The sequence below is a fragment of the Ovis canadensis genome, chromosome 1 (genome assembly GCF_042477335.2).
Source record: "Ovis canadensis isolate MfBH-ARS-UI-01 breed Bighorn chromosome 1, ARS-UI_OviCan_v2, whole genome shotgun sequence".
NCBI lineage: Eukaryota > Metazoa > Chordata > Mammalia > Artiodactyla > Bovidae > Ovis > Ovis canadensis.
The window spans coordinates 125,650,753-125,677,514 of NC_091245.1; the positions used below are offsets into that span (position 1 = coordinate 125,650,753).

The 26,762-nt window shown below is 38.2% G+C and overlaps 1 protein-coding gene across 8 annotated transcripts in view; it reads left to right on the forward strand.

The window, feature by feature from the left end:
• The window catches only part of SYNJ1 (synaptojanin 1), a 94,516-nt gene that overhangs the window by 42,470 nt on the left and 25,284 nt on the right, over positions 1 to 26,762 (forward strand). For all 8 annotated transcript variants that reach the window (XM_069548921.1, XM_069548923.1, XM_069548924.1 and 5 more), the window contains exons 9-21: positions 372 to 541; positions 1,282 to 1,363; positions 4,121 to 4,273; positions 6,648 to 6,813; positions 12,854 to 13,045; positions 15,369 to 15,453; positions 18,492 to 18,632; positions 19,683 to 19,875; positions 20,109 to 20,267; positions 21,424 to 21,580; positions 22,161 to 22,278; positions 22,378 to 22,593; positions 26,066 to 26,144. In XM_069548921.1, coding sequence (XP_069405022.1) covers positions 372 to 541; positions 1,282 to 1,363; positions 4,121 to 4,273; positions 6,648 to 6,813; positions 12,854 to 13,045; positions 15,369 to 15,453; positions 18,492 to 18,632; positions 19,683 to 19,875; positions 20,109 to 20,267; positions 21,424 to 21,580; positions 22,161 to 22,278; positions 22,378 to 22,593; positions 26,066 to 26,144 — 1,911 coding nt within the window. The remainder of the gene's footprint in view (positions 1 to 371; positions 542 to 1,281; positions 1,364 to 4,120; positions 4,274 to 6,647; positions 6,814 to 12,853; positions 13,046 to 15,368; positions 15,454 to 18,491; positions 18,633 to 19,682; positions 19,876 to 20,108; positions 20,268 to 21,423; positions 21,581 to 22,160; positions 22,279 to 22,377; positions 22,594 to 26,065; positions 26,145 to 26,762) is intronic.

Sequence of the window (26,762 nt, forward strand, 5' to 3'; positions counted from 1 at the left end):
ATTTTCATGGTGGCTCGGATGGTAAAGAGTTCACCTGCAGTGCAGGAGACCTGGTTCAATCCCTGGGTCGGAAAGTTCCCCTGGAGAAGGGAATGGTTACCCACTTCAGTATTCTTGCCTGGAGAATTCCGTAGACAGGGGAGCCTGGCGGCTACAGTCCATGGGGCCGCAAAGAGTCAGACACTACTGAGTGGCTAACACTTTCCCTTTTCTTGGCGGTCCAGTGAGTGGTTAAGAATCTGCAGTTTCACTGCAAGGGGCATGGGTTTGATCCCTGATTGAGGATAGGGGATCCTGCCTGCTGGATCTGCGATTTGCAGCCCAAAAATACCCTAAGAAGAATTAAATGAATATTTTCTTTTTATTTTCAGAGTCATCTGAAAGCTTCTGAACATGCTGCTGATATTCAGATGGTGAATTTTGACTATCATCAAATGGTTAAAGGAGGAAAGGCAGAAAAATTACATAGTGTTCTTAAACCTCAAGTCCAGAAGTTTCTGGATTATGGAATTTTTCATTTTGATGGAAGTGAAGTTCAAAGGTTTGACGTCTCTGTTTTTCCTTTCTTTAAATTGGAACTTTTCTGTAGTTATTTAATTTCTTTATTATACTTGAATTTAAGCTTGTTGTTCTTCCTTTCTAATAGTAGCTTACATTACTGGGCATGTGCTTTGCGTGGGTCAGGTAGTGCACTTAGTCTTTACAATAATTAATAACAGCTGTAGGGATGGGTTCTATTGTTATCCGTTCACACTGGAGGAAGTGAGGGCTGAACGCTGTCATCTTCCCCATGTCATGTAAGTAGAAAGTGTTAGAGCTCGAATTCATCTAGCTCCAAATCTCATGCTGCTCTCTCAGAGGCTGTTCCATTTCTCTCGTAAAATTAATGTCATAATATTTCTTGGGCTCAGTAAAGATTATTTAATGCAAATAAAAGACGTTGGTTATTGTTTGTTCTGCTGTAGAACTGCGTGGTTGTAAATCTGAATGTGTGTTTAGCTCCTGACTACTGGCCTCATTAAAAATAAGTTGACTGGAGAGATAGGTGTAATAGCGAGTGGATGGCAAAATGTTAGCGCTTGTAGAATCTGGATGGTGGATATATGGATAATCACTGTACAATTCTTTCATCTTTTTTGTGTGTTTGAGAATTATACTAGAGAATTGAAGCGGGGAGAAAGTAGATGCTACATTTTAATCAGCTTAATTTTTCTCAGTTTGTTTTAGCTTTTGTTATTTTTGTTTTAAACTGCCCATTTAGTTTCACTGAATTTGTTTCAGGTGCCAGAGTGGTACAGTTCGAACAAACTGCTTGGATTGTCTTGACAGAACAAATAGTGTGCAGGCATTCCTTGGTTTAGAGGTAAAAAATATATATATGTGTGTATGTAACTTAATATCAAATTCTTTTATCAGTGCTTTTGTAATATTTATGTTTGTCATGAATTATTTTTCACAAAATGAAGTTATGCTTCATTTTCAGAAATAAAGTTTTACTTCTCTTTTAGTTTTTTTTTCCAAGTAATGTCCTTTTTCATTTAAATGTTTCCTTTATCTGTTCTAAATACTTTCTTTAGATAGCTTCTGTTTCCTTTTATTGTTCGTTAACTTTGCCTCAAAAAAACAGGCCTGCTGTTTATACTGTTTTAGTAATTGTCTCGCTTGCCTGTCTTTTGGATAAGCAAAATATATATATAATATATATATTATTCTCAGCATTGTCATTAAAAAAATAATTTTATTTATCTGTTTTTGGCTGTGCTGTGTTTTCATTGCTGCATGGGCTTTTTTTCTGGTTGTGGCAAGCAGGGGCCACTCTCCTGTTGCGGTGCTGGACTTCTCACAGCAGTGGCCTCTTGTTGTGGAACACGGGTTCCAGCGTGCTCGGGCATCAGCAGTCGCGGCTCCTGGGCTCTAGGGCACAGGCTCAGTAGCTGCGGCCCACCAACTTAGTTGCTCCGCAAGCATGTGGGCTCCTCCCAGACCAGGGATTGAACCCGTGCTTCCTGTGTAGGCAGATGGATTTTCTAGCATTGAGCCACCAGGGAAACCCTTGTATATTGTCTTTTTAAAAGTCCTTTTGGAATTAAGGAGGATCTATTTTCACATGTAGAACCCTATAGGATTATATTTTTAACAATCTAAACCAGTACAGTTTACATAGCAGTTTTTAAAAAATTGCTACCAAAACCAGGATCAGTTGAAATATGTCATTGTTAGAATAAAAGTGAATGAGAGCCAACTTCTCTAACACACTCTGTTTAAAATTTTTTCTTTAGTACTTAACTATCAAACTCAGTCTAATTTAGGCATAATCTCAGCTGTGTGACAAACTGTGTAGCAATGCTTAGATTTCTCAGTCTTGCCTCTTAGGCAACTGTCAGGGTCATAAGACTATGGTGTGTCTTCATTTAGTTCCGTAGGAACTTAGCATAGTTTTCCAATACTGTCAAAACAGGAATAGAAAGTAAAAGGTCCTTATTTCCTCTAGCAAATGATCTTAAATTTGGCTAGAATATTGGTTACTTAGTCACTCTGCAGCTGAGATTCATTCAGTCTCAAAAGGAGAATACCATGTATAGAATTTCCTGCTAGAAAAATGTATTTTTGATTTAACTAGCTTTTACTGCTTTGCCTTTTTTGAAATCTGTTGTTGAGGATTATCGTTATAATTTAGAAAATATGACAGAGGAAAAAAAGTGAAAACAGGCATTTGATTATTGGGATTGAGTTTTATGAGATGTCTTGGGTTTGTGTTGAGTTCTCTTCTTAAGTGGCTAAAGACATTTAGTTAGAGTAAGCTTGTGAAACACGTGAACATCTTCACTGAACGCAGAACAAGTGTTAGTTTTCAGAATCTTAGTGGACTACCCACTGTTTGTTATTAATATTAGGTGTGAGAGTACTTGCTCCCCTAGTAGCTTGACTGGTTACAAAATACACTGCAAGTGTAAGTAAAAGCAAACTGCTTGTAGTGAAGACCAGTTTTGCCCAGTTCTTTGAAGAAAGAGCAGATGATAAACGAGAACCTAGAGGCTTGTTTGCTTTATTCTACATGCCAGCAAAAGAATGGCCCTGGTGTAAGTCTAGGCAATTGGATTAGACCCAGTAGAGAGTTTTTAATATTATTTTAGTTTTTGATCCCTGTGTAATTATGGATAATCTCCATAATATCTTTATCTTATAGATAAGATAAAAGGAAACACAAGTGGGAAGGAGTTAAGTAAAACCACAGGGGCATAGACTATGACTGGATTCCAAATAAGAGAAATAGACTGGGTAAAGATTATACATTGCTTTGATTTTGCCAGACTTTAAGGCTAAGAGTCATTCAGACAAAAGACTTCTAAACACATACACTGTGATGAAGGAACTGTGGTAGCCCCAAGATCCTTGCATTCTTCGAATACTGTGTTCCCCCTAGTTCTCCCTTATATACTTTACTGATACATATTCAGTACATTCAGAGCTGTCATGACTTTGTTCAGAAATATGACTTATTTAAAAATTTTGATATCACTTCAAGAGCAGCTCTGCTTTTCTCATACTCTCCTGACCTTAATTACCCAAACATATAGAACCAAATGCAAAAATTAAAGAAACTTGGTTATTTGTATATATTTGTAAATAAACTAAATATATTTCTCTGCTCCAGTGGGTGCTGTTGCATAATTATTATTTTAGGTGAACAAGATAAACTAGTCTGATTTATAGGAACTTTTTTTTTTCCTTTTTTTGGCCCCACGGCTTGTGGGATCTTAGTTCCCCAACCAGGAATTAAACTCAGGCCCTCGGTAGTGAAAACAGGGAGTCCTAACCACTGAACTTCAGGGAATTCCCTAAAGGTTTGGGACATTTTAAAAAGCTTAAAATCATTTAACCAGAAAAAGTTCTTGTTACTACAAGGATTGAGTTACCTGTAGGTTTCATTGATGTGATAGTTACTTTAGAAATTGGCATGGGGGGAAATAACAAAGCCTATTAAACTTGAATTTTAAGAATCCAGACCGACAGCATCCTGTAGCTATAAATTTTTGGTTTGATTCTGGTAGTTCTTAAAAGGTCACATCGTAATAAATGTATTTATATACTTATAAAAGTTTCTTTTCTGCTGTTTTAGATGCTGACTAAACAGTTGGAAGCTCTTGGTTTAGCTGAAAAGCCTCAGTTGGTGACTCGCTTTCAAGAAGTTTTTCGATCAATGTGGTCTGTGAATGGTGATTCAATCAGTAAGATTTACGCAGGAACTGGAGCCCTTGAAGGAAAGGCTAAGGTAGATCTAGATTATAAAAGATCCTCTCTTTTCTTCTTTAATAAAACTTTAAATGAACTCTTTTAAATTAGTAGTTTTTTTTTAAGGTATCTGTTTTAGAATTCTTTTTCATCATGTTTTTATGTCCTCTTTATTAGCTCCTTCCCTAGTGGATACTAATGATTGAATGGATAGTTATTTCCCTAGGTTTGAGAGGTATATTATATATGTATGACATATTTAGTTGTTCAGTAATCTACTAGGCTTACATATGTATTCTGATTTTTTTTAATGATTTTTCACTTACATATGTGTTTTAATTTTTATACTGTGTATTTTTATTAAAAATATGGGAGTTTTTTAAGCCTTTTCTTTTCTTTTTTTTTTTGGTCATACAGGGCAGCATGTGGATCTTAGTTCTTGGATCAGGGATCAAACCCAGGCCCCTGCAGTGAAAGTGCAGAGTCCTAACGACCAGACTGCTATGGAATTACCCAAAATATGTTTGTTTGCTTTCAAATTAGGGCCGTCTTTGGTGGCCCAGTGGTTAAGATTCCATGCTTCTAGTGCAGGGGGCGTGGGTTCGATCCTTAGTTGGGGAATTAAGATCCCACAGGCTGAGCAGCACAACCATAATTAAAAGAAAAGTTCCTCCCTCCCCAAATAATACTCTTACCAATAAAGAGTCTTACCTTATTTGCCTTTATGTCCCCAGTACTTGGCACAGTACATACAGTTGGATAGATATGTGGCAAGTGCTGGATGGACAAATAAATCAATGGGTAGTTTATGCAACACCACCTATGAACCCAGTGCTATTAGGGCTGAAGTTTTTATTCTTTTTCTTATCTTACCTTGACAAGGAGGCAATCAAAAAATGTGCCTTTGCAAGTGTGAGGTGTGGATGTAATTATACATCTGTATGTCATCATTACTTTTTATTTGTTGATATTATCTACAGACTGCTTCTGCTTTAGTGTTTGTCCCTTACTGAGGGACTTTGGGTACATACCTGAAATATTTTCATTATATCCTTAAATATTGACCTTTTATGGCTTCTGGATTCAGCTGAATTTATTAATGTACTACAGCCCTACAGTTTCTCAAATTACCCCGGGAATAGAAACAGAGACATTTACTACTTGTATAGTTTCTTATTTAGTCTCTTCAGTATAGCAGCTGAATTTCATCATCTCAGAGTCTTCTGTTTTCCACCTCTTCCTCTTCTTCTGTGTCTCATAAAATGCCACGCCTCTGTTCAGAAGTACTGGCCTTAGCTGCAAAGTTCCTTTTGTTCAACTCAGAAATAATTTATATTGACGTTTACAAATATTTACTTCTTAAATGGTCCCTATTTTGAAAAACCTGATGTTGTTAAACTTTCATGTATTCTTTTTTTAAATAAACAACATAATTCTTGCTTTTAAACCGGATTCTCTACAACTATTGCTTAAAATATGCTTTTATGTTCTGCCTCTTTGTTTCTGCAGTTGACTGTGTACAGAGGTTACATATATTTTCAGTGATCTTTTCTAACAAACTAGATATGAAATTTTATGTATTAAATATACTAGTCTGAATTGACCTGAAATCTAACATCTGAACTGCTCTTTCTTTTCCTTTCTCTGGGTTCCTTTTGATTAATTGCCTGATAATGTGAATGGTGAGTCTCTTTTTTAAAATAATGTCATTTACATTTGTTTTATGGAAGGAAATAACATTTTTAAGCCTCAAATCCTTGTTATTTCTTTGAGGAATAAAAATTACATATTGCAAACTAAAGTTTTTTTTTTTAACTGTTTTGGCATACATTTTATATTTTTATATTTACATAGGCAAAATGAGCTAAAATAGAAAACTGTAGTTTCTATGTTACAGGCTAGACTTTCACTCTCATGCTCAGTTTTGTTTCTAACTAATATCAGTTACTTGGCAGCAATCTCAGTTTTATTCTCTGCTGTTGTGTGCTTTGGAGTTTTTCTGAGAGTGCAGAAGTGCAGCGTGTCCTCTATCTCCTCTGCTTCTCCCCACCCGCCCTGTCCACCCCAGGCCTTACAGTCACAATGGGAGAAGTGATCTCCTTGTCTTGAATAAGCACATCTCAGTCGGTTTCCTCTCCAGTAAACAGTTACACACGTTTACTGCTCTAGATGTCATCAGTGGATGCAGCTGTGGCACTGAGCCTCTTCTGTCTCTCTGCAGTGCTGTTATCCAAAAGAGGAAAGGAAGCAGTGACATCTTAATGTGCCATTTTAATGTGACGGTTTGATATTAAGAATGGAACGATGAGGTCCTTCTTACCACAGTGAAGTCGTATACAACTTATCTAAAGTTTCAGAATACCTATTGAGTGAAAACAATGTAGAATGAAAGTCCATGCTTTTTTCCCCAACAGGCTGGAAAGTTAAAAGATGGTGCTCGTTCAGTTAGTAGAACAATTCAGAATAACTTCTTTGACAGCTCCAAGCAAGAAGCAATTGATGTTTTGCTCCTGGGAAATACTCTAAATAGTGATTTAGCTGACAAAGCTCGAGCCCTTTTAACTACTGGAAGTTTGCGTGGTAGGCGTACTTACTTTATATTTTACTTTATGTTGTCTATATTCCTTCTAAAAGTCCAAGAGGTGAATGTAAACTTATTTACATATACACTTTCTGGTTTGAGTTGATTAAAATAGTTTTTTGAAGGAATTTCTATCAGTGTAATTTTCTAAAATTCCATTCTCCAAAGGAGGTTTGATTCTCCTAAAATATTTATAGCATTAGCAGAATTATTAAGCTGTAAACTGAAGCCCATGCATGTTTTCTTTTATAGATTATGATTGAGGGGGGAAATGATTTAAATATTGCTAACTTTATTTAAGGCAAGATTTCATAAAATAGTCAACTAGTACTTTCAGTATTCAGTAACCTACCTAATTATGTAGAAAGCATTGCTTTATTGAAAAAAACAATACCTAATCTGGTTATTTTACTAATCACCACCCCAGACTTGGTCTTACTTTTTAAATGCTGCTGTTTGAATAAGCTTTAAATCATATTAATAATTTTTAAATGTTGCTTATTATTGGACACTGTCATCCCTAGTTTTAATATCTGACATAAAATATATGTCAGGCTTTCAGAATAGCTGTTGATTTTTCACTGTGTTTCTTTAAAACCAAAAGAATTTGAGCTCATGTCAGTGAGCATATTAAGCAGGATCATGGGAAAACTCAGTATACATTGTATAACTTATTAAATTAGATGCCCTTAATTTCATTTTTTTTTCTATTTTAGCTTTCCAGCACTGTGAACATTTTTTTTTTTACTTCTCTTATGCCCCAAAAGAACCCTTTCAGTTTTCCCTGTTTTCAACTAGGAGAAATTATTCCTCAAATAACCTCCTCATGGGTTATCACTTGTTATCATGGATTCTTTCAGAATTCTGCATGGTGCTGAAGGTAGTTAATTACAGTCAGCTCCTCGGGGATCTGTGAGTAGGCTGGGGGACTGAAATCTACTAAAGCTCTGAACACCAGAATCTGATCATAGCTACTGCTTTTAACTTCAGGCTTTCTTCCAGCAGTAGATACTGACTCATTTGCGTCTTAATCACTTCTTTCCACCTGTGCCTGCTTTGATATGGCGGCATTAATCAGCAACCACTGAAAGTAAGCTATTGAAGGAAAGAGAAGTGAGGGACCTGAATAATTCCCAGACTTGATCGTTAATTTTTTAGTTTCCTGCACATTTTACTATGTGAAAAAATGTACCCTTAAAAAACAGTACAATCAGTTCTGCTATACCTCTAAGAATGGGAATTTATTCCAACAGGGATGCTATGTCAGGAAAAATTGTGAGCATAATGCCGATTCTGTAGTAGTTCATGCATGTTTCACTGGTAGTAGTAGTGCCAGCGAAATGCCGAAAGCTGCGTTCAGCGTAACTGAGGTGGATAGAAGTACACAAAACACACATGTGCATGTGCATAGACCTGTCCCTCCCTCTGTCCACCAACTGTGTGATGGGCCAGATCCTCCCATATCCGCTGCCACAACTTAATATCCGGTTTCAGAGAACCCTTCCAGCATTCACAGTTGCTCAGGCCTCTTCCTGCTCATTTCTCTAAGCAAACCTCAAGTCTTTTTGAAGATAGAGTACCATATGTTAGACGTATTTGTCCATTCCTTAACCGTTTAATGTGTGTAGGGTTCTGCTACTGTTTTTATAGCAGGTTCTTGTCTTGGCACATCATTGCTGAAGTGTCTGAATGTTGTGCCCAAACCCAAATATTTTTGCCATGAACCCCGTGCCTGTGGGAATTTGCACCATCTTGCATAGCATGGTCATTCTGTTGGAATGTATATTTTTTTTAACAACTGAACTGATTGTACCTGTCAGCTGGTGAGTCCCAAAAGAATACTCCAAGGTGTGCATTAGGGCAGTATCTGCAATATTTCAGTGTCCTCCAGCCTCTTAGGTTTTCGGGTTCGTATTCTCCCTCAAAAGTATGTGCACTTGCACACTCAGCAGACGTACATATAGGACCGGCCTGGAAAGCAGGCCTAGAACCTTCTGATTGTGAAACTGTACATCACTGTGTCCCCATAGGATTTTTCTTAGATACATACAGTGGGTTTACATCAGTTATTGTAATTTATTTTATCTTTGGTATCCTTCAGTCATCAGGAAAAAAGTCATCAAACTAAATCAAAAGAAAAAAATGAAGCTGTCTGAGGTTTTGTCATAACACTCTAGACTTCAACTGTAACTTACTGTGTTACTAATGATTCTTTGTTTTCTTCTTGATGCATCCGTAGTTTCTGAACAGACATTACAGTCAGGTACAGTATAGAAAATGAACCTGTCAATAAACGCAACTTTTTCTCAATTTTTTTTTTTAAAGTGGATGTTGTATATAAATAGAGCCACAAATAAATGGAAACTTTATTTTGCCCTCTGATTCTGACAGGATAAATTGATGCTTTGTTTTAATCTGAGAAAAGGAATTTTAAGTTTGAGAAAACAGAGTACTTCATTTAGAAGGAGCTATGCCAAGCTCTTTGTCTTCTTGTAGCAAGTGCTTAATTGCAATTAAGTATGGGTCATCTAGTTTTAATTTTACATTTCAGTGAACAAACATTATTAGTGTTATATTTTACCCTTTATTGTTGTTTAGTCACTAAGTCATGTCTGACTCCTTTGCTACCCCATGGACCATAGCCCACCACGTTCTTCTGTCCATGGAATTTCTCAGGCAAGAATATTGGAGTGTGTTGCCATTTCCTCCTCCAGGGGACTTCCCAGCTCAGGGACTGAACCTGCATCTCCTGTGTTGTCAGGAGGATTCTTTACCACTGAGCCACCAGGGAAGTCCTGGAAAAAACCTAGATGTGACTCTTACAGATTAATGTCAAAATACCACCTGTGATATTTACAACTACTCAATAGCGCTTTTCACACACATAACATTTTTAAAAAGACATTGACTCATTTTCTCATATGGTGTGTGAAATATTTTCTGAAACTGGAAGACCTGCACTAAAATGTGATCTGAAACCTTTTAAAAAGCATTAAGATTGCTAGCAAAGTTAGAAGAGCCAAGTGTGTAAGACCTAAAGGTCTTATTTTTCTTGCCATTCCAATTCTTAAAAATCTCATACCTTCATTCTCTGGACAAGGTTTATGATCTTGTGTTTAAACTTGAATCTGTGGCAAAGGGAACTCTTGCCAGAAACTTTGCTGAAAAGGCATCTTTTCTTCCCTTCACTTAAGATTTGGTATCACTTAAGATTTGGTATCACTTAAGATTTGTTTCGCTTAGTTATTTTTCTGAGTGTTTTAAGACACTATAGGTGAGTTTTTTGAGAAGATGGAGGTAGAGAGCACTTGTATTTATTTTTGAATTAACATCATGAAATCCGTTTGCTGAAATGATACGATATTTAGGGATGGACATCTGTTTGAACAGAGACACATTTCTTTCTGCACATTAAGGTGCCAACCAGTTTTTTTAAAAAAGAATAAACTAGGAATTTTAAGACTTTTTATTCCCATTTATAAACTGGCTTTAGTAGCTTACTCAACGTGGCGACATGTTTTTCTTCACACAATTCATTGTATGTCTTGCTGCATATTTTAAGCCGTTAAATAATTATAGAGCTTCTGTTTTCATGTAGAAAGGATTGTAGAAGCTGTTTTCGTAGTAGTAACAATGGCAGTGACTTTGATTAGAAAGACCAGTGTTGATCTGTGGTAATAGAGAAGGATTCTTTATCCAGGTTCAGCCAACTTTCAGGTAACCATATCAACAGGCCAGAAAAACAATCTGCTTTCATTCCCACCAGACACCTCTGTGCAAGTAATGAAATAACAGAGTTAGAAATGTATACATGTGCCCCTAGGACCAATGAGGATGTGCTTGTCACCTGAATCTGCAGTTCTTTTGTGGTATTCACAAGTCAGACTATTTTCATTCTAATCCAAAAATGTGATTTGCCTTTTTCACTCATTCTTTCACAAGCCTGCTTGCTGTACCTTGATATCTTTTCCAAAAATAATATCATAATAAAATAAGATCACTTGGTGAAAGCTGAAGATCATTTTGATTTCCGTCTCCTCTTGGCAGTTAACCACCCTTTTAAGGGCATATTCTCTATCATTATTAATAGATTGAAGTCCTAGAAAGTTTCTATTTAAGTGCCAGGATTTGACTTAATCTAAATGAAGCGTGGTTTAGAAGGCAGAAAGTTAGGTGGAAGCCAAAAAGTAGGTGGAGAAGAGAGATTGAGGATTCAAAATGTATTTCATGTTTATTCATTTAACCATTATTTACTGAACACTCAGTATGTACCAGGCACTCTTATAGTCTGGAGATACTGGAGCAAATAAAATAGACCAAAACTGCTATATAGCACAGGGAACTCGACTTAATGATCTGTGGTGACTCAAATGGGAAGGAAATCCAAAAAAGAGGGGATGTATGTATACATGTAGCCGATTCCCTTCGCTGCAGAGTAGAAACTGACACAGTGTTATAAAGTGACTGTCGGGGCTTCCCGTGTGGTGCAGCAGTAAAGAATCCGCCTGCCAGTGCAGGGGGCACAAGAGATGCGGGTTTGACCCCTAGGTGGGGAAGATCCCCTGGAGGAGGAAGTGGCAATGTGCTCCAGTATTCTGCCTGGAAAATTCCGTGGGCAGAGGAGCCTGGTGGGCTATAGTTGCAGAGAGTCAGACATGACTGAGCACATACACACACACATCCCAATAAATAAATAAAATGAAAGGATGTTCATTCTGTGTGTGTTAGTCACTCAGTCATGTTCTACTCTGTGACCCCATGGACTGTGGCCCGCCAGGCTCCTCTGTCCATGGAATTCTCCAGGCAAGAATACTAGAGTGTGTTGCCATTTCCTACTCCAGGGGATTTTCATGACCTAGGGATTGCACCCGGGTCTCCTGCATTGCAGGCAGATTCTTTACTGTCTGAGCCACAGAACTATCATATTATCAAGCATATCCACTTTTGGATATATATTTGCATACTGAAGTGGATAGCCATTCCGTTTTCCAGGGGATCTTCTTGACCCAGGGATCTAGATCTCCTGCATTGCAGGCAGGTTCTTTTACCATGTGAGCTACCAGGGAAGCTCCATTCATTCTGATTCCCCCCCACACACAAAAAAATCAGATTGACCAACATTTCTGCCCTTGTGGAACTTCCATTTTCAGTGAGGGGTGACAGTTAACAGAATAAATAAATAAAATGCATAGTTTGTACATGGTAATAAACACCATAGAGAAAAGTGAAGCAGGGAAGTGATATGGACTGTAAGAGACAGAATGCACATTTTAATAAGCTGGTCCGACGGAAAAGCCTCGAGGCAGAGTTGATGCCTGCAGGTGGTGAGGGAAGAGTGTTGGAGCAGTGGAAGCATCCAGTGCAGAGGGGGTCCAGGGTCAGAGCAGTGAGCGAACAGGGCTGGGATGGCAGCTGAGGGTAGAAAGGCAAGGCAGGCTGTCTGGGGTCTTGTAAAACATTGGTGAAGACTTGGCGTTGCCTGTGAGCTGGGAGGCTTTTAGTAAGGTCTTCATTCTCCAACATCTCATTATTGTCCGTAATTTGTGTTTGTGTCAGGGAGCTGTTTTTCATCAAGCTCCCTGTCGGTAGCTAGAGTCCTATATGTCATGGTTCTTGAACATCTTTCTTTGGGGAAAAATAACTTATTTTTACTAGCTTCCGAATGAAAGTTTTCTGAAAGTCAGTTGCTATATTCCTTAAAATTTGCAATCTCTGATTTTGTGTATCATAAAATAATGTACTATTTCACTGAAACAGAACTGTTTTGCATGTTTTATGTTGCTGCATTAATTTTGTGATAGTTTTTTTTCACTTGGGCTGTTGTACTTCACGTAGTTGATATTTTAAAAGTGTATTGGTTACTTGCATTGTGCTGGGCTCTGTGTTCAAGGCTTATCTCTTTTGTGCCTGTGCATGTATTTGATGCTTGTTTGTGCTGACGATGGTAATTGTACATTCTAGCCATCATCTCTCAGTTACGAAGATCAATTTTTGTAAATGTTTTCATGCAGCCAAAATCTTGTATTTTGTTTTTATCAGCATCTTCTAAAGTACTAAAGAGCATGTGTGAGAATTTCTACAAGTATTCAAAGCCCAAGAAAATTCGAGTATGTGTGGGCACCTGGAACGTGAATGGCGGGAAGCAGTTTCGCAGCATAGCTTTTAAGAATCAGACCCTTACGGACTGGCTTCTTGATGCCCCCAAGTTAGCTGGCATCCAGGAGTTTCAAGGTTGGCATCTTACAATATGGATTAATTAACCCTGACTCTGATGTATTAACCTAGAAAACAAATGTGACACTTCACAATATGCATTACTTTATAAAAGAAACTTCTATGGCACCCCACTCCCCTACTCTTGCCTGGAGAATCCCATGGATGGAGGAGCCTGGTAGGCTGCAGTCCATGGGGTCGCTAAGAGTCGGACACGACTGAGCAACTTCACTTTCACTTTTCACTTTCATGCATTGGAGAAGGAAATGGCAACCCACTCCAGTGTTCTTGCCTGAAGAATCCCAGGGACGGGGGAGCCTGGTGGGCTGCCGTCTCGGGTCGCACAGAGTCGGACACGACTGAAGCGACTTAGCAGCAGCAGCAGCATATATACATCTGAAGACCAGCATTCTTCTTAGAGATCAAATCTCTTCAAATCTTAGGTCTTTTGTATTCATAGACCTTTCTCTACTACTTCATAGGAACCCATGGTAAAAGTGAGAAATCTTTTTCTTTGTTATTTGATTCTCAGAAAATGTAATCCATACGTGAGTAGATAACTCTTTTGTGTGTGGGTTTGTGTATTTATTTTTTTAAGATGTGATTCTTTTTCCTCCTGTTTTTATTCTTTAAACTGATGCATAGCAAATTTATTTTGTGATTGAGAATTTTTCAAACCTAATGTATTTCATTTTTCAAATATAGTCCTTCATTTGCTAAGATAAGAAATAGGGTAGGTCATGAGTAGGTTTACAAAACTCATTTTGATATTTATTGTCCCTTTATACAGAACAATACTGATTCATCCTTGTAAAAACTCATCACTGAGTTTGGGTGCTCTACCACCAAGCTCTTAATAGCCAGTACCAAGCATTAAGCTGAAGATGCTTGTATTAAGATTTTTAACTAGAATCATGAATTTGAGGACTGTTTGCTTCGACTTGAATTCCTTTTTAAAATGCTGCACATTTACCAAGTGTTATTTATGAAGGGGATATGTATAGGAAATACTGTGAGATACAGATTTTTCTTTTTTAGTTGCCTTTAATCAGTCACACCTTAAACCCTGGGAATTTCCCTAAACTTTTACTAAAATGCTGCTTTTCATTTACATTGAACTGAACTTGAAATTGTAGCTGTAGTATTAATAGTAATAAAAATAATAAAATAACAGCTAACACTACTATTATGAGTACTTGACATCTATTCATTTAATCATTATGACAGACCTGATACATAGTCAGTATTAGTATTTCAGTTTCCTAGATGAGGAAACTGAGACACAGGAAGAGAAGTGACCTGCCCAACATCATGCAGCTAGCAGTGACAGAGCCAGGATTTAGGGATGGACATCTGGCAGTTTGGTTCTGGAGTTGTGCCACACTGCACTTTGTGTGTGAACTTGGGCAAGTTGCTTAGATTTTTCAGAGCCTCAGTTTCCTGTCTGTAAATAACAGGCAGATGTAATCTGTCTCATAAGGTATCTGTAGTAAGAGAGAAGATTCACATGTAAGCCTTGCACATAATAGCAGTCAGTAAACACTTAAAAATTTTTATTCCTCAGTATTTGTTCATAGTATTTATAAGCTCTTTCTCGAGCTGTTTGTCCCATTTCTGAACACTTGGGCCACCCAGGCTGCCCTGGGCTTGCTTATCTAAAGCAGCTCTGTTCTCCTTTGGTCAGCCATGGGAGAGCTAATGGCTCGAAGAGAGGGGTTGGTCTGAAGCCCTGACTTCCCATTTTCCTAGATTGCTTCTACCTAGGAATTTCCAAATTAAAGTGTAAAATTCCCTCTCAGGTGTTTTCTCTAATTTGAGTTGGTTACTCACCCACCTTATTGTTTGTGCTCTTTCTGAAAAATTTCTTGGTGGCTAAAGAAGGAGTGGATTTATGTATACTTAGGGTTGATTTGCATTGTTGTACAGCAGAAACCAATACAACATTGTAAAGCAATTATTCTCCAATTAAAAATAAATAATTAAAAAAATTTTTAATCATCCATTTGGATTCACCTTTTAGCCTTTGAGAAGCGGCGTGTTTCTCTGCTGTCCATGGTTCAAACTTTGGCAAGAGTTCTTTCAAAAATGATTTCTGAAAGGACTTAAGAATCTTCAGGAATAATAGTCTTCAAGAAAAGCAAACTTAGGTCACCTAAATAGAAATTGAAAGTAATTTTGTCCCCCTCATAGTTTTTTGCCTTTAATTTGCTTTTGGTTAAACTTGAAACACAAAAATGGGCTTGTATGAGATCTGATGTTCATCTTAGTTCTGTTGGGGTAGGAAAGTTGCCATTTAACTAAGGCCATCTTTTAAAAGCCTTTCTTGGATGCTTAATTTTAGATAAAAGAAGTAAACCAATGGATATATTTGCAATTGGTTTTGAGGAAATGGTAGAGTTGAATGCTGGAAACATTGTGAATGCAAGGTAAGCCAGCCAGGTAACACCCAGGGAAACTTTCTAGTTGATGAACATGGGGGTCAGGTAACTAAGTCCTTGTTACAAGCATAGATAAAGATAATATATGTGAAGATGCTTTTTAAACTGTAATTCAAATAATAGTTCTCCAACTTTTTGGTTTCAGGTCTTTCTACACTCTTGAAACTGTTGAAAATCTTAAAAAACTTTTATTTATGTGGTTTTATCTCTTGATAAGTTATCACATTAGAAATTAGAGACAAAAATTTTTAAACATTCAGTTCATTTAAAAATAACAATAATAAACTCATTACATGTTAACATAAGTAACACATTTTTTTTTTCTGAAAAGTAGCTATTTTCCAAAACAAAAATTTACTGAGAAGGATGGCATCAATTGATAGTTTGCGAATCTATTGAGTCTGGTTTAAGATGGCTGGGTTCTCACATCTACCTCTGCATTAGTCTGTTGCAATATGTTGTTTTGATTGAAATATATGAAGAAAATCATATGAATATGCAGTTGGAAACCAAAATATTTTAATAACCTTTTTGGTTTTTTTATTCGCTGATAATACTCAGCAAATAGTCATTTTTAACAGTTAGTTACAGTGTGGAATCTGAAACCATAGTGATGAACTTTTTGTGCTCAGTTATACTAAAACATTGGTCTGTCTTTTACCCGTGTATGATTTTGACACGTCATTCATTAGGCATTTGGAACATAGTAGTAGTAAACTAATTATGTGTATCTTTCAGATCTTTCAGAATTATGTAGATCTTTCAGATTTTGATACATGTCATTATATAATATCAAAACATAATATTGGTTAATTTCAACACCAAAGTATTTTAATCTCTTCAGCAAATTCTTCAAGTATTGGGAAGCTTCAAGATCACAGTAGCAAATTCAGGTTTATCAAAATTCCCCCTTCTCCTTCAAAATGTAAATTTTATTACTAGAAATATACACCATAGGTCATGTCCTTTGAAAACACAGGCATGGTTGAAAACATGTTTGCCAGATAATCTAAACCTGAATAACCATAGGATGTCTGTCACTATTTCTTCCAACTAAAAATTGTATTCTATAAAAAAAAAAAAGTGGCATTTCAGCTGTGACCTCAGACTGGAGTGCTTTTTTCTGAAACAACCATCATGTATGTGTTCAGTGTGCAGCAAAAGTGGTTGGTTTGTATTTTTCCATTCATTACACAGAATGTAAAAAGATAGGCTTCTAGGATTGAGCTTTGACAAAACTGGAAATGTTTACTGCTTCATCAGGATGTTCTTAGGTGAAATGGCTGTTTTTGCTTGCTGTTGGAGGTTCTGGGGGTTTCCCTGTTGGCTCAGACAGTAAAGAATCTGCCTGCAATGCAGGAAACCCAGGTTTGATCCCTAGTTTGAGAAGATCCCTTGGAGAAGGGAATGGCAACCCATTCTAGTATTTTTGCCTGGGAATTCCCATGGACAGAGGAGCCTGAAGGGCTGCAGTCCATGGAGTCTCAAAGAGTGGATGCGTCTTGGGCACAAACTTATTACTCTGAAAATGTATAAAGAGAAAGACAAGCATTTTTCCTACCTTCTTTGTATAAACATGTTTCATAATAACTGGATAGTTGATAAAAGCTCTTTACATAAGAATTCCAATTCATTACAAATGCTCATGGAATGCTGAAATTATGAAATGAACATGTTGTAACCTCTGTTGATGGAGAAGGAAATGGCAGCCCACTCCAGTATTCATGCCTGGAGAATCCCATGGACAGAGGAGCCTGGCAGATTATGGTCCATGGATAGCAAAGAGTCAGACACGGCTGAAGCAACTTAGCACGCAACCCCTGTTGAAATAATGGGTCTAGGCAATGATCATCAGTTGATGTTAAAACCTTATAGAAGGATCAGTGGAGGAACTTCTTTACAAAGAGTTAATTGTCACAGTCTGAACAGCCTATTAGATGTAATATCTCAGAGATTACTTGCTTCCTGCTGTGATGCAAGACTGACTATACCATCATGAGGTTATTTTTGCCAAAACAAATCAATAAAATTGAATCACGCTTCTTTAGTTACCAGTTTAAAACAAAGCTGACAGAAGTACAAGGTATCATGAAGACACATCAGGCAAATCCGGACTGTTAAACATCTTTCAGACAAATAACCCAGCTTCTTAAAACGTAAAGAGCATTAAAAAAGAGGATGGGACAAGCTGAGAGTTAAAGACTGAGAGAGACTTGAGGAGGCAACAAGCACATGCAGTGTGTAGACCGTATTGAAACCTTGTTTTAAAGAAACCAACTATGAGAAACTTTTTTTTTGTATATAACAGGGAAATGTAAATATAAGCTCAGTATTATATGATATTGAGGAAGTGTTTATATTTAAGTGTGATAATGGCTTTTTGATTACAGAAAAAATAAAAATCCTGTTGCATTAGTGATGCTTGGTAAAGCATTTTTGGGTGAAATGGGTAATTTTTTCTCAGATTTGTCATAAAATATTCCAAGATTAGAGAAAGGGGTGGGGAGTTATGGAAGAAGAAAGATTGGCAAAATGTGGATAATTGTTGAAGCTAGTTAATGGGTATATGGTGGTTTATTTTATGCTTTTCTTTTTTGTATATGTTTAAAATTTTCCATAATAAGTTTTTAAAGAGATATTATAATCCATAGAAATAAGAAAAAGGGGAAAAATGTTCTTCTCTGTTATCCTAATGAATAAATAAAGAGAAAATAAAGTGTACAAGCTTGAGATTACTCACACAGTGAGCACTTATTTAATAAAGCTCAAATTTTCTCTGTAAGGGAGTCAAAGGATAGACTTTTGATGTGTGATGTTCTTTTGGCTCAGTTTTTGGTTTTCCTTTTTTAAAGGAGACGAAAACACCCAGCCCACATAAAGATTTCACTGTTGGTGTGGATTTCGTGATGTCACTAATTTTATTAAATTTGGGCATATAAAGGTATAATTGATAACTGTCCTACAGAAATAGGCTGCATTACTGTCACTGTCTTTTTGAAGATTCCCTTGTTAATATTTTCTGGTAGCACAACAAATCAGAAGCTCTGGGCTGTGGAACTTCAGAAGACCATCTCCAGAGACAACAAGTATGTGCTGCTGGCCTCTGAGCAGTTGGTGGGCGTCTGTCTGTTTGTTTTTATCAGACCACAGCACGCTCCCTTCATCAGGTGAGTAGACAGATGGCTCTCCTAAGGCTGCCTCCTAACACCAGATAACCAAAAGGCCTGGCATATTTGTGGCTTCAGAGAAACACTGACGCATGGTTCTTGTTTCTGAATATTCTTTTTTTTTTAAATTGAAGTGTAATTGATTTATATGGACTTCCCAGGTGGCTCAGTGGTAAAGAATCCACCTGCCAATGCAGGAGACACAGGAGACAAGAGTTCAGTCAAGGGGTCGGGAAGATCTTCTGGAGAAGGAAATAATAACCCACTCCAGTATTCTTCCATGGGACATTCCATGGACAGAGGAGCCTGGCGGGCTACAGTCCTTGGGGTCGCAAAGAGTCGGACACGACTGAGCATGAACATGCATGATGGGTGATAGTTGATTTAAATTGTGTTAGTTTCAAGTGTATAACAAAGTGACTCAGTTATACATTTGTGTGTGTCTGTGTGTGTATATATATATATATATTCTTATATATGTATATACTTTTTCAGATTCTTTTCCATTATAGGTTATTACAAAAAATTAACTGTAGTTCTCTGTGCTATATAGTAGGTCTTTGTTGGTTATCCATTCTACATGCCCTCTCACTCGCACCTTCCCTTTGGTAACTGTAAGTTTGTTTTCTATGTCTGTGGGTCTGTTTCTGTCTTGTAAATAAGTTCATCTGTATCGCTAAGTAGTATTCCATTGTATTTACATACCACATCTTTATTCACTCATCTGTCAGCGGACACCTAGATTGTTTCCATGTCTTGATACTGTGAATGGTGCTGCAGTGAACATTGGGGTGCCTGTGTTTTTTCAAATTATAGTTTTCTCTGGATATATCCCCAGGAGTGGAATCCCTGGATCATATGGTAACTCTTGTTTAAATATGTTCTTGATTAAAGAATTGCTAATAGTTTCTCTCCACTATTTCACAGGTTTCCCCTACAAAGTGCCCATGATGTATAGTGCTGTAATTATGTAATAGACATTCCTCATTTCTTACACACGCAGAACTATTGAAATTTCTGATCTTTGATTTCGAATTTTTCCTTTTAAAGGGATGTTGCAGTTGATACTGTGAAAACTGGAATGGGAGGCGCAACTGGAAATAAGGGAGCAGTTGCAATACGAATGCTGTTCCACACCACAAGCCTCTGCTTTGTCTGCAGCCACTTCGCTGCAGGACAATCCCAAGTCAAAGAACGAAATGACGATTTTGTAGAAATAGCACGGAAGTTGAGTTTTCCAATGGTAAACTCTTGCTGCTTGTTTTCAAAAAGGAAGCTTTGAACATATTTCAGTTCACCCCATATTCTGTATCAGGTTTTGAAAAGTTGGAATAACTCCTAGAAATGTCAGCAAATAGATATCTCCTTGTGTTATTACTGTGGGGTTAAATAAATCGAACCTGGCGGGGTAAGGCAAAGAAGAAGTTGTAAAACATTTTGTGAATTGATTGTTTGAAATTCCGTCTCTGCTTCCAGGGAAGGCTGCTCTTCTCCCATGACTATGTGTTTTGGTGTGGCGATTTCAACTACCGAATCGATCTCCCTAATGAGGAAGTGAAAGAGCTTATCAGACAGCAAAACTGGGATTCTCTTATCGCAGGAGATCAGCTTATCAATCAGAAAAATGCTGGACAGGTATATATATACCTAAGATACTTGCATTGGGAAGAAGAGGATGTCTGATTATGAAAACATGCTTTCCCTAAAGTTTTTTTTTTTTTTTTAACAACCTCTTGGTGTCTATACTTAATAAGTATGTGCTAAGTCACTTCAGTCATGTCCTTCTCTTTGTAATGCTATGGACTGTAGCCCACCAGGCTCCTCTGTCCATGGGATTCTCCAGGCAAGAATGCTCGAGTGGGTTGTCATGCCCTCCTCCTGGGAATTTTCCAGACCCAGAGATCAAACCTGGGTCTGTTATGTTTCCTGCTTTGGCTAATGGGCGTTCTTTACACTAGCACCACCCAGGGACCTTTACTAAGTATATATAGTTTAACAGATAGAAAATTGCCTTCTCTTTTTAAAAAAAGGAAATGGAAAGGAAAACTTATGATAATTTCCAGGGGGAAAAGTATATCATATCTCTATAAAATTCACTTTCAAGTAGAAGAATATACTTTTTTTCTTTCAGTAGTAGCAAATTTAAGATCTTACTCATCAAGGCTACTGCTGTTTGGCTCTTAAGATCTTATGGTAGTCTACTTTAATTTTTTGTTATTTATTTATGGCCATGCTATGTGACTTCTGGGATCTTAGTTCCCTGACCAGGGATCGAACCTGCACCTTGCCCTGCATTGGAAGCGCAGGCTCTTAACCACTGGACTGCCAGAGAAGTCCCTGGAAGAATTTATTTTAAAAAAATGTTGAGGAAGAGGTGATTGAGGCCACATCGTATATGGTACCTTTCTGGTCATTAGACTTAAAATCTGATGGATACCATGTAACTTTCTTAGGCCTCAGTTCCTCTTGAGAATAAGACATCACACAATGCGATTTCCAAAATCCCATGCAGTTCTAAACGTTTGATCCTGCTCGCAAGTCTGGTGGAATTTCATCATTCAAAAGTTTTTGTACTTTGTTTACTCAGACAGCAAGTGAGTGAGATGATAAAGCCCACGTCCTAGGTCATTTTGCCTTAAGCTCTGTTCCATTCAGTTAGAAGTGTTCCTCAAAGGCACGTAGATTTCATGAGTCTCTAGCACATGATAGACGTTTAGTGCATGACTGCCTGAATGAAAACAGAATGTTTTTGCCTTTTTGAAATAACTTCCTTTATGTGTGTTTATTTTAGATTTTTAGAGGATTTTTAGAAGGAAAAGTGACCTTTGCTCCAACGTATAAATATGACTTGTTTTCTGATGACTACGACACTAGTGAAAAGTGCCGCACCCCTGCATGGACAGACCGTGTCCTCTGGAGAAGACGGAAGTGGCCTTTTGATAGATCAGGTGGACATCTTCATTTAAATAAGTCAATGCAAATTTTACAAGGAAGAGGGGAATGATATAAATACCAAATAAGGCCAAGAGGACTACATTTTTTTCCTCAGCCTAGGTTATCTAGAATAAAGTAAATGCAATTTACATATAAAACTAAAAAAATTCTCAGACCTGCTTATAATAAATGCTTTGATTTTTCAGTCTATTTTCTTTCAGTGAAATAGTGTCATATAAAGAAAAGCAAGGGAAAACATTTTATGCAATTAATAACTGAATACTAAGTAAGATTTCTAACTGGAATAACTCAAGTGGTTTTGCAAATATTTTGAACTGCTACTTGTCTGTTCAATTATTTATAAAACTCTGATCATGAAGTCTCAGAAGTAAAGGCTCATCTTAGTTTTAACTAAGTAAAGCATAATATGATGACCTCACCAAAAAACCCTGACCTGACGGAGTCTAGACTTCATGCCCATTAGCAAGTGTCTGGTGTCCCAGCCTCAGGCAACTGAAGCTAGTGAAATGAAGGAGCTCCGTGTCTGTCATGCTCAGGTGACTTCTCCTGTGTTCTGTTTTATTCTGACTGCAGCTGAAGATTTGGATCTCCTAAATGCTAGTTTTCAAGATGAAAGCAAAATTCTCTATACATGGACTCCTGGCACTTTGCTGCACTACGGAAGGGCCGAGCTGAAGACTTCTGACCATAGGTTTAAGCAATCTCCGTATTTCTAATCGCGCTTGAAGTTTATTTGAAATATGTCATTTCTGTAATGTTCCTAACATGTCTCCCTTCCTTTATACTGAAGGCCTGTCGTTGCCCTGATTGATATTGATATATTTGAAGTTGAAGCTGAAGAGAGGCAAAACATTTATAAAGAAGTAATCGCAGTTCAGGGTCCACCAGATGGTACGGTGTTAGTCTCAATCAAAAGCTCTTTACCAGAAAATAATTTTTTCAACGATGCTTTGATTGATGAGCTTTTACAGCAGTTTACAAATTTCGGTGAAGTTATACTCATAAGGTGAGTAATGTAAAAAAAAAGCAACTCATGATTCACAAATAATATCTTCTGTATTAAAAGTTACCTTACTTAGTATTTGACTAGAATGTGAGTATTTGTGGAAATTCCCTGGTAGCTCAGTCAGTAAAGAATCTGCTTGCAGCCCAGAGACCTGGCTTCAATCCCTGGGTTGGGAAGATCCCCTGGACAAGGAAATGGCAACCCTTTCCAGTATTCTTGCCTGGAAAATCCCATGGACAGAGGAGACAGGCAGGCTAATCCATGGGGTTGCAGTTGTCACACACGACTTAGTAAGTAAACCACCATGAATATTTGTATCTTCTAACTAAAAGAAAATCATGCTATAGAAATATTATTCAAAGAACCCATGGGTTTTGAAACTGGACTCTCTACTTAGAAAATTTAAAGTTACAGAGAAGGCAATGGCACCCCACTCCAGTACTCTTGCCTGGAAAATCCCATGGATGGAGGAGCCTGGTAGGCTGCAGTCCATGGGGTCGCTAGGAGTCGGACCCGATCGAGCGATGTCACTTTCACTTTTCACTTTCATGCATTGGAAAAGGAAATGGCAACACACTCCAGTGTTCCTGCCTGGAGAATCCCAGGGACGGGGGAGCCTGGTGGGCTGCCGTCTATGGGGTGGCACAGAGTCGGACACGACTGAAGTGACTTAGCAGCAGCAGCAGTGAAACTTTAGGTGAACAACTGATGACAAAAATATGTGCACATTTACATATGTTCTCTCAAGATTCCTATACACTATAACATGGAAGCCCTGTGGAAAAGTGAATGTGTGATATTAGTATTTTAGTTTTTTGAGGAGAGATAGGAGTAAAGCAGGAGAAGGCAATGGCACCCCACTCCAGTACTCTTGCCTGGAAAATCCCATGGACGGAGGAGCCCGGTGGGCTGCAGTCCATGGGGTCGCGAAGAGTCGGACACAACTGAGCAACTTCACTTTCATTTTTGACTTTTATGCATTGGAGAAGGAAATGGCAACCCACTCCAGTGTTCTTGGGTAGAGAATCCCAGGGACAGGGAAGCCTGGTGGGCTGCTGTCTCTGAGGTCGCACAGAGTCAGACACGACTGAAGCGACTTAGCAGCAGCAGCAGGAGTAAAGCAGGATGACTTTTCTGCCCTCCGTTTAAGACATCAGATGTTCTCAGCAATTTTAAGTGATTTGATTTCCATCTGGTGGAGGAGCAGTGCTGCCAGGCAAACAGTTAGGAGTTATCCTTCCCTGTCTTGGTTTCCGGCATTGACTTAACCATCTGCCTTTTGCAGAACTAGATGCCTCTTGCATTGTTGAAAAAAATGTTCTCTTCCCAGTGTACAGCAGTTTTGACAAACTGAATAACGTGTGTTTGAATTTCCTAGGGAAGAGGTACTATTAAATTCCTTTCTGTGTTTATTGAGGGATGTTTTATAGCTGTTGAGTGGGCAAGTCTCTATACTGGGTGCTCTGGCAGACAGAGGAGAAATTGAAGATTCAATTCCTATTTGAAATCTAAGAAAGATAAGCGTGTGTATAATGGCTTCCTTAGGTGTTTACCAGAACAGCCCACAGAATGAAAATGGCTTGGTTTCTTGCAGGGTGAGAAGCTTGCCTGAGAAGCCTCCTCTCCTTTCTGAGAGTAAATGGGCAAATAGAGAAGAAATTATATTTAGACTTACCTAAAATTGTTTGACAAAGATCTACCCCACAGGTTTAAAATGAAACAAAAAATCTCTAGAGATCTTAAGACTCCAGCAAGTACATGGTGAAGTTTCCCAATGACAGTAAGCATTACCAAGTACAGAAATCCCAAACCACTGGGAACATCACATGGACTGTGTGAGTGGGCAGCACAGAAGCAGATAAGTGTTCCTGGGAGCAAGTGTAAACTCTTGCTGAGAGTTTACAATACTTTTTCCAATAATAACAAGCATTTTGAGGAAAGCTTTTGGTTGCAATTTAACACTGTCAGGAGAGTGGGTAATTTTCCTTGGTTTTATGTCGTCACAACAAAAATTTGAGGTGATGGACATTAAAGCCCTTGGCACATCACAGCTCTCGGATAGTGTTACAGCTCCCTCGGTTTTATTTAGAAAATAAAGGAAGATACATCCTCGAGGCATGAGGGCATGCCGACCCAAAAGAAGGGACAAGAAAAGAGAGAGCGAGCGCGCTCTCTGGGTAAGAGAGAACCCAGAGTGTACGTAAGGGATGAACGACTGACGCAGGGGTAGGACCTTCCTGCCTTTTTTCTAGTCTCTAAAGAGCACATGGTGTTATTAGGTAGTTAAGAATAGGAAAAAGGAGTCCAGAATGGTGGTGACTAAAAAGGGAAAAGCCCTCGAAAATAGGACAAAAGAAGGTCCGAGGACTGGAGTGAGGACCTCAGGTAGAACAAATAGCGCTCCTGGCTAGCCCCGTTTACGTAGGGCAGGCCCAGGGGGAGAAAGAAAGACATGAAAAGAGCCAAAGGGCCGGGAGTCTCCCGCGTGTGCACGCTCGTCTCTCGCTCACTCGCTCGCTCTTTTCTCGTCCTGTCTTTTGGGTCGGCATGCCTTCATGCCTCGAGGGTGCATCCTCCTTTATTTTCTAAATAAAACTGTGGGAGCTGTAACACTGTGTGAGAGCTGTGATGCACCAAGGGCTTTAACGTCCATCACCTCAAATTTTTGTTGTGTCCAGACAGAACCAAGGAAAATTACCCACTCCCCTGACAGTATTAAACTGCAACCAAAAGCTTTCCCCAAAATGCTTGTTATCATTGGAAAAAGTATTGGTAACAGAACAAGTACTGGTAACAAAATAAGGGTAATGTTATCCTGACATAAAGAAAAACCATGTGGTACCTCCTCACCTAGAATATTCTGATTGTTCCACCCTAAGACCACCAAGGTAGAACAGACAGGGGAGACACTGAAAGTTGAGGACAGGAATCCTGTCCCCTGTCATCTGTAGGCTAGACTGATCATCACCTTCAGCTCTAGAATAAGCCAACTGTTAGGGAATGACTGAAGTCACATATGCAAATTATATATAAATAAGATTTCCTGGAAATGTAGATGGGGCAGGCTACTTATATTAATTGGGGGGAAAGTCTAGAATGCTTCTGTCCTATTGAGTAAAAATAGGAAAAAAGTACAACACACATTTGGAGTTCCACAGATCCATTCCTTCTGACAGATGGTAACACTGTATTGGGTTGACGAAGAATGTCATTTGGATTTCTCCATACCTTCTGAGGGGGGGAACCCAAATGAACTTTTTGGCCAACCCAGTATCTAAAGGAATTTGAATGCTTTTAGGGAAAGAGTGCCCCCTCCAGGTCACCGCTGGCCCTACCGCTCCCAGGCTTGTATTTTTGCTTCCTGGCCTCTGTAAGTCCTTGCTGATCAGTAATCATTGGACGAGTTGTTGGGCTGGTTATATCTGAGGTATTCATTACGTCTTTTTATTGTTTGTTTTTCTCTTCCTTAAAGATTTGTGGAAGATAAAATGTGGGTTACGTTTTTAGAGGGAAGCTCTGCCTTGAGTGTTCTGAACCTGAATGGGAAAGAGGTAAAGTAGCATTTGTTGAATCTAAACCATTCAGTGATTTAGTGTCTGAGGTATTTTTAAGATACATGCAGTAAATTATATAAACATGTTTCAAATATTTAGTTGCATGATGCCTCGGATTACCTAACATCCAACATCCTAATTATTTTTTAACTTTGACAGTCTGAAAAACTAGAAGTAGTATGTCACTTCTGTGTTAAGATTTCAATGGAGAGTTTTTCAATTAACTGGTCGTTTCATACTTCTCTGGCAAGCTGTTTATGACCTTAGCCTGTGTTCCCCTGGGGTATTCATCTTCTGAAGCTCCCTTGATGTTAATTCCTTTTCATTATGTGCTGTACTTGTTCTTCCCAGTTCATCTTGTGACTTTGTTGTTTCACCATGTAGAAATTACTGATTTTTTAATATAATTCTGCCTTTAATATCTTAAGCTTTTCCTTCTCCCATGGTGTCATTAATATTTAAGAGCAGCTCTCAATTTGCCATTCCTTGTCAGCTCGTACTCCTTTTTAGAATCTTTCTTTTGTCTTTCCCCTGGTAATTTTCCTTGTTTAGTTTTTTTCCTCCCTTCTTTTTCAGCTCTGTCTCTCACCCTCAAGTCTGTGTTACACTTTTAGA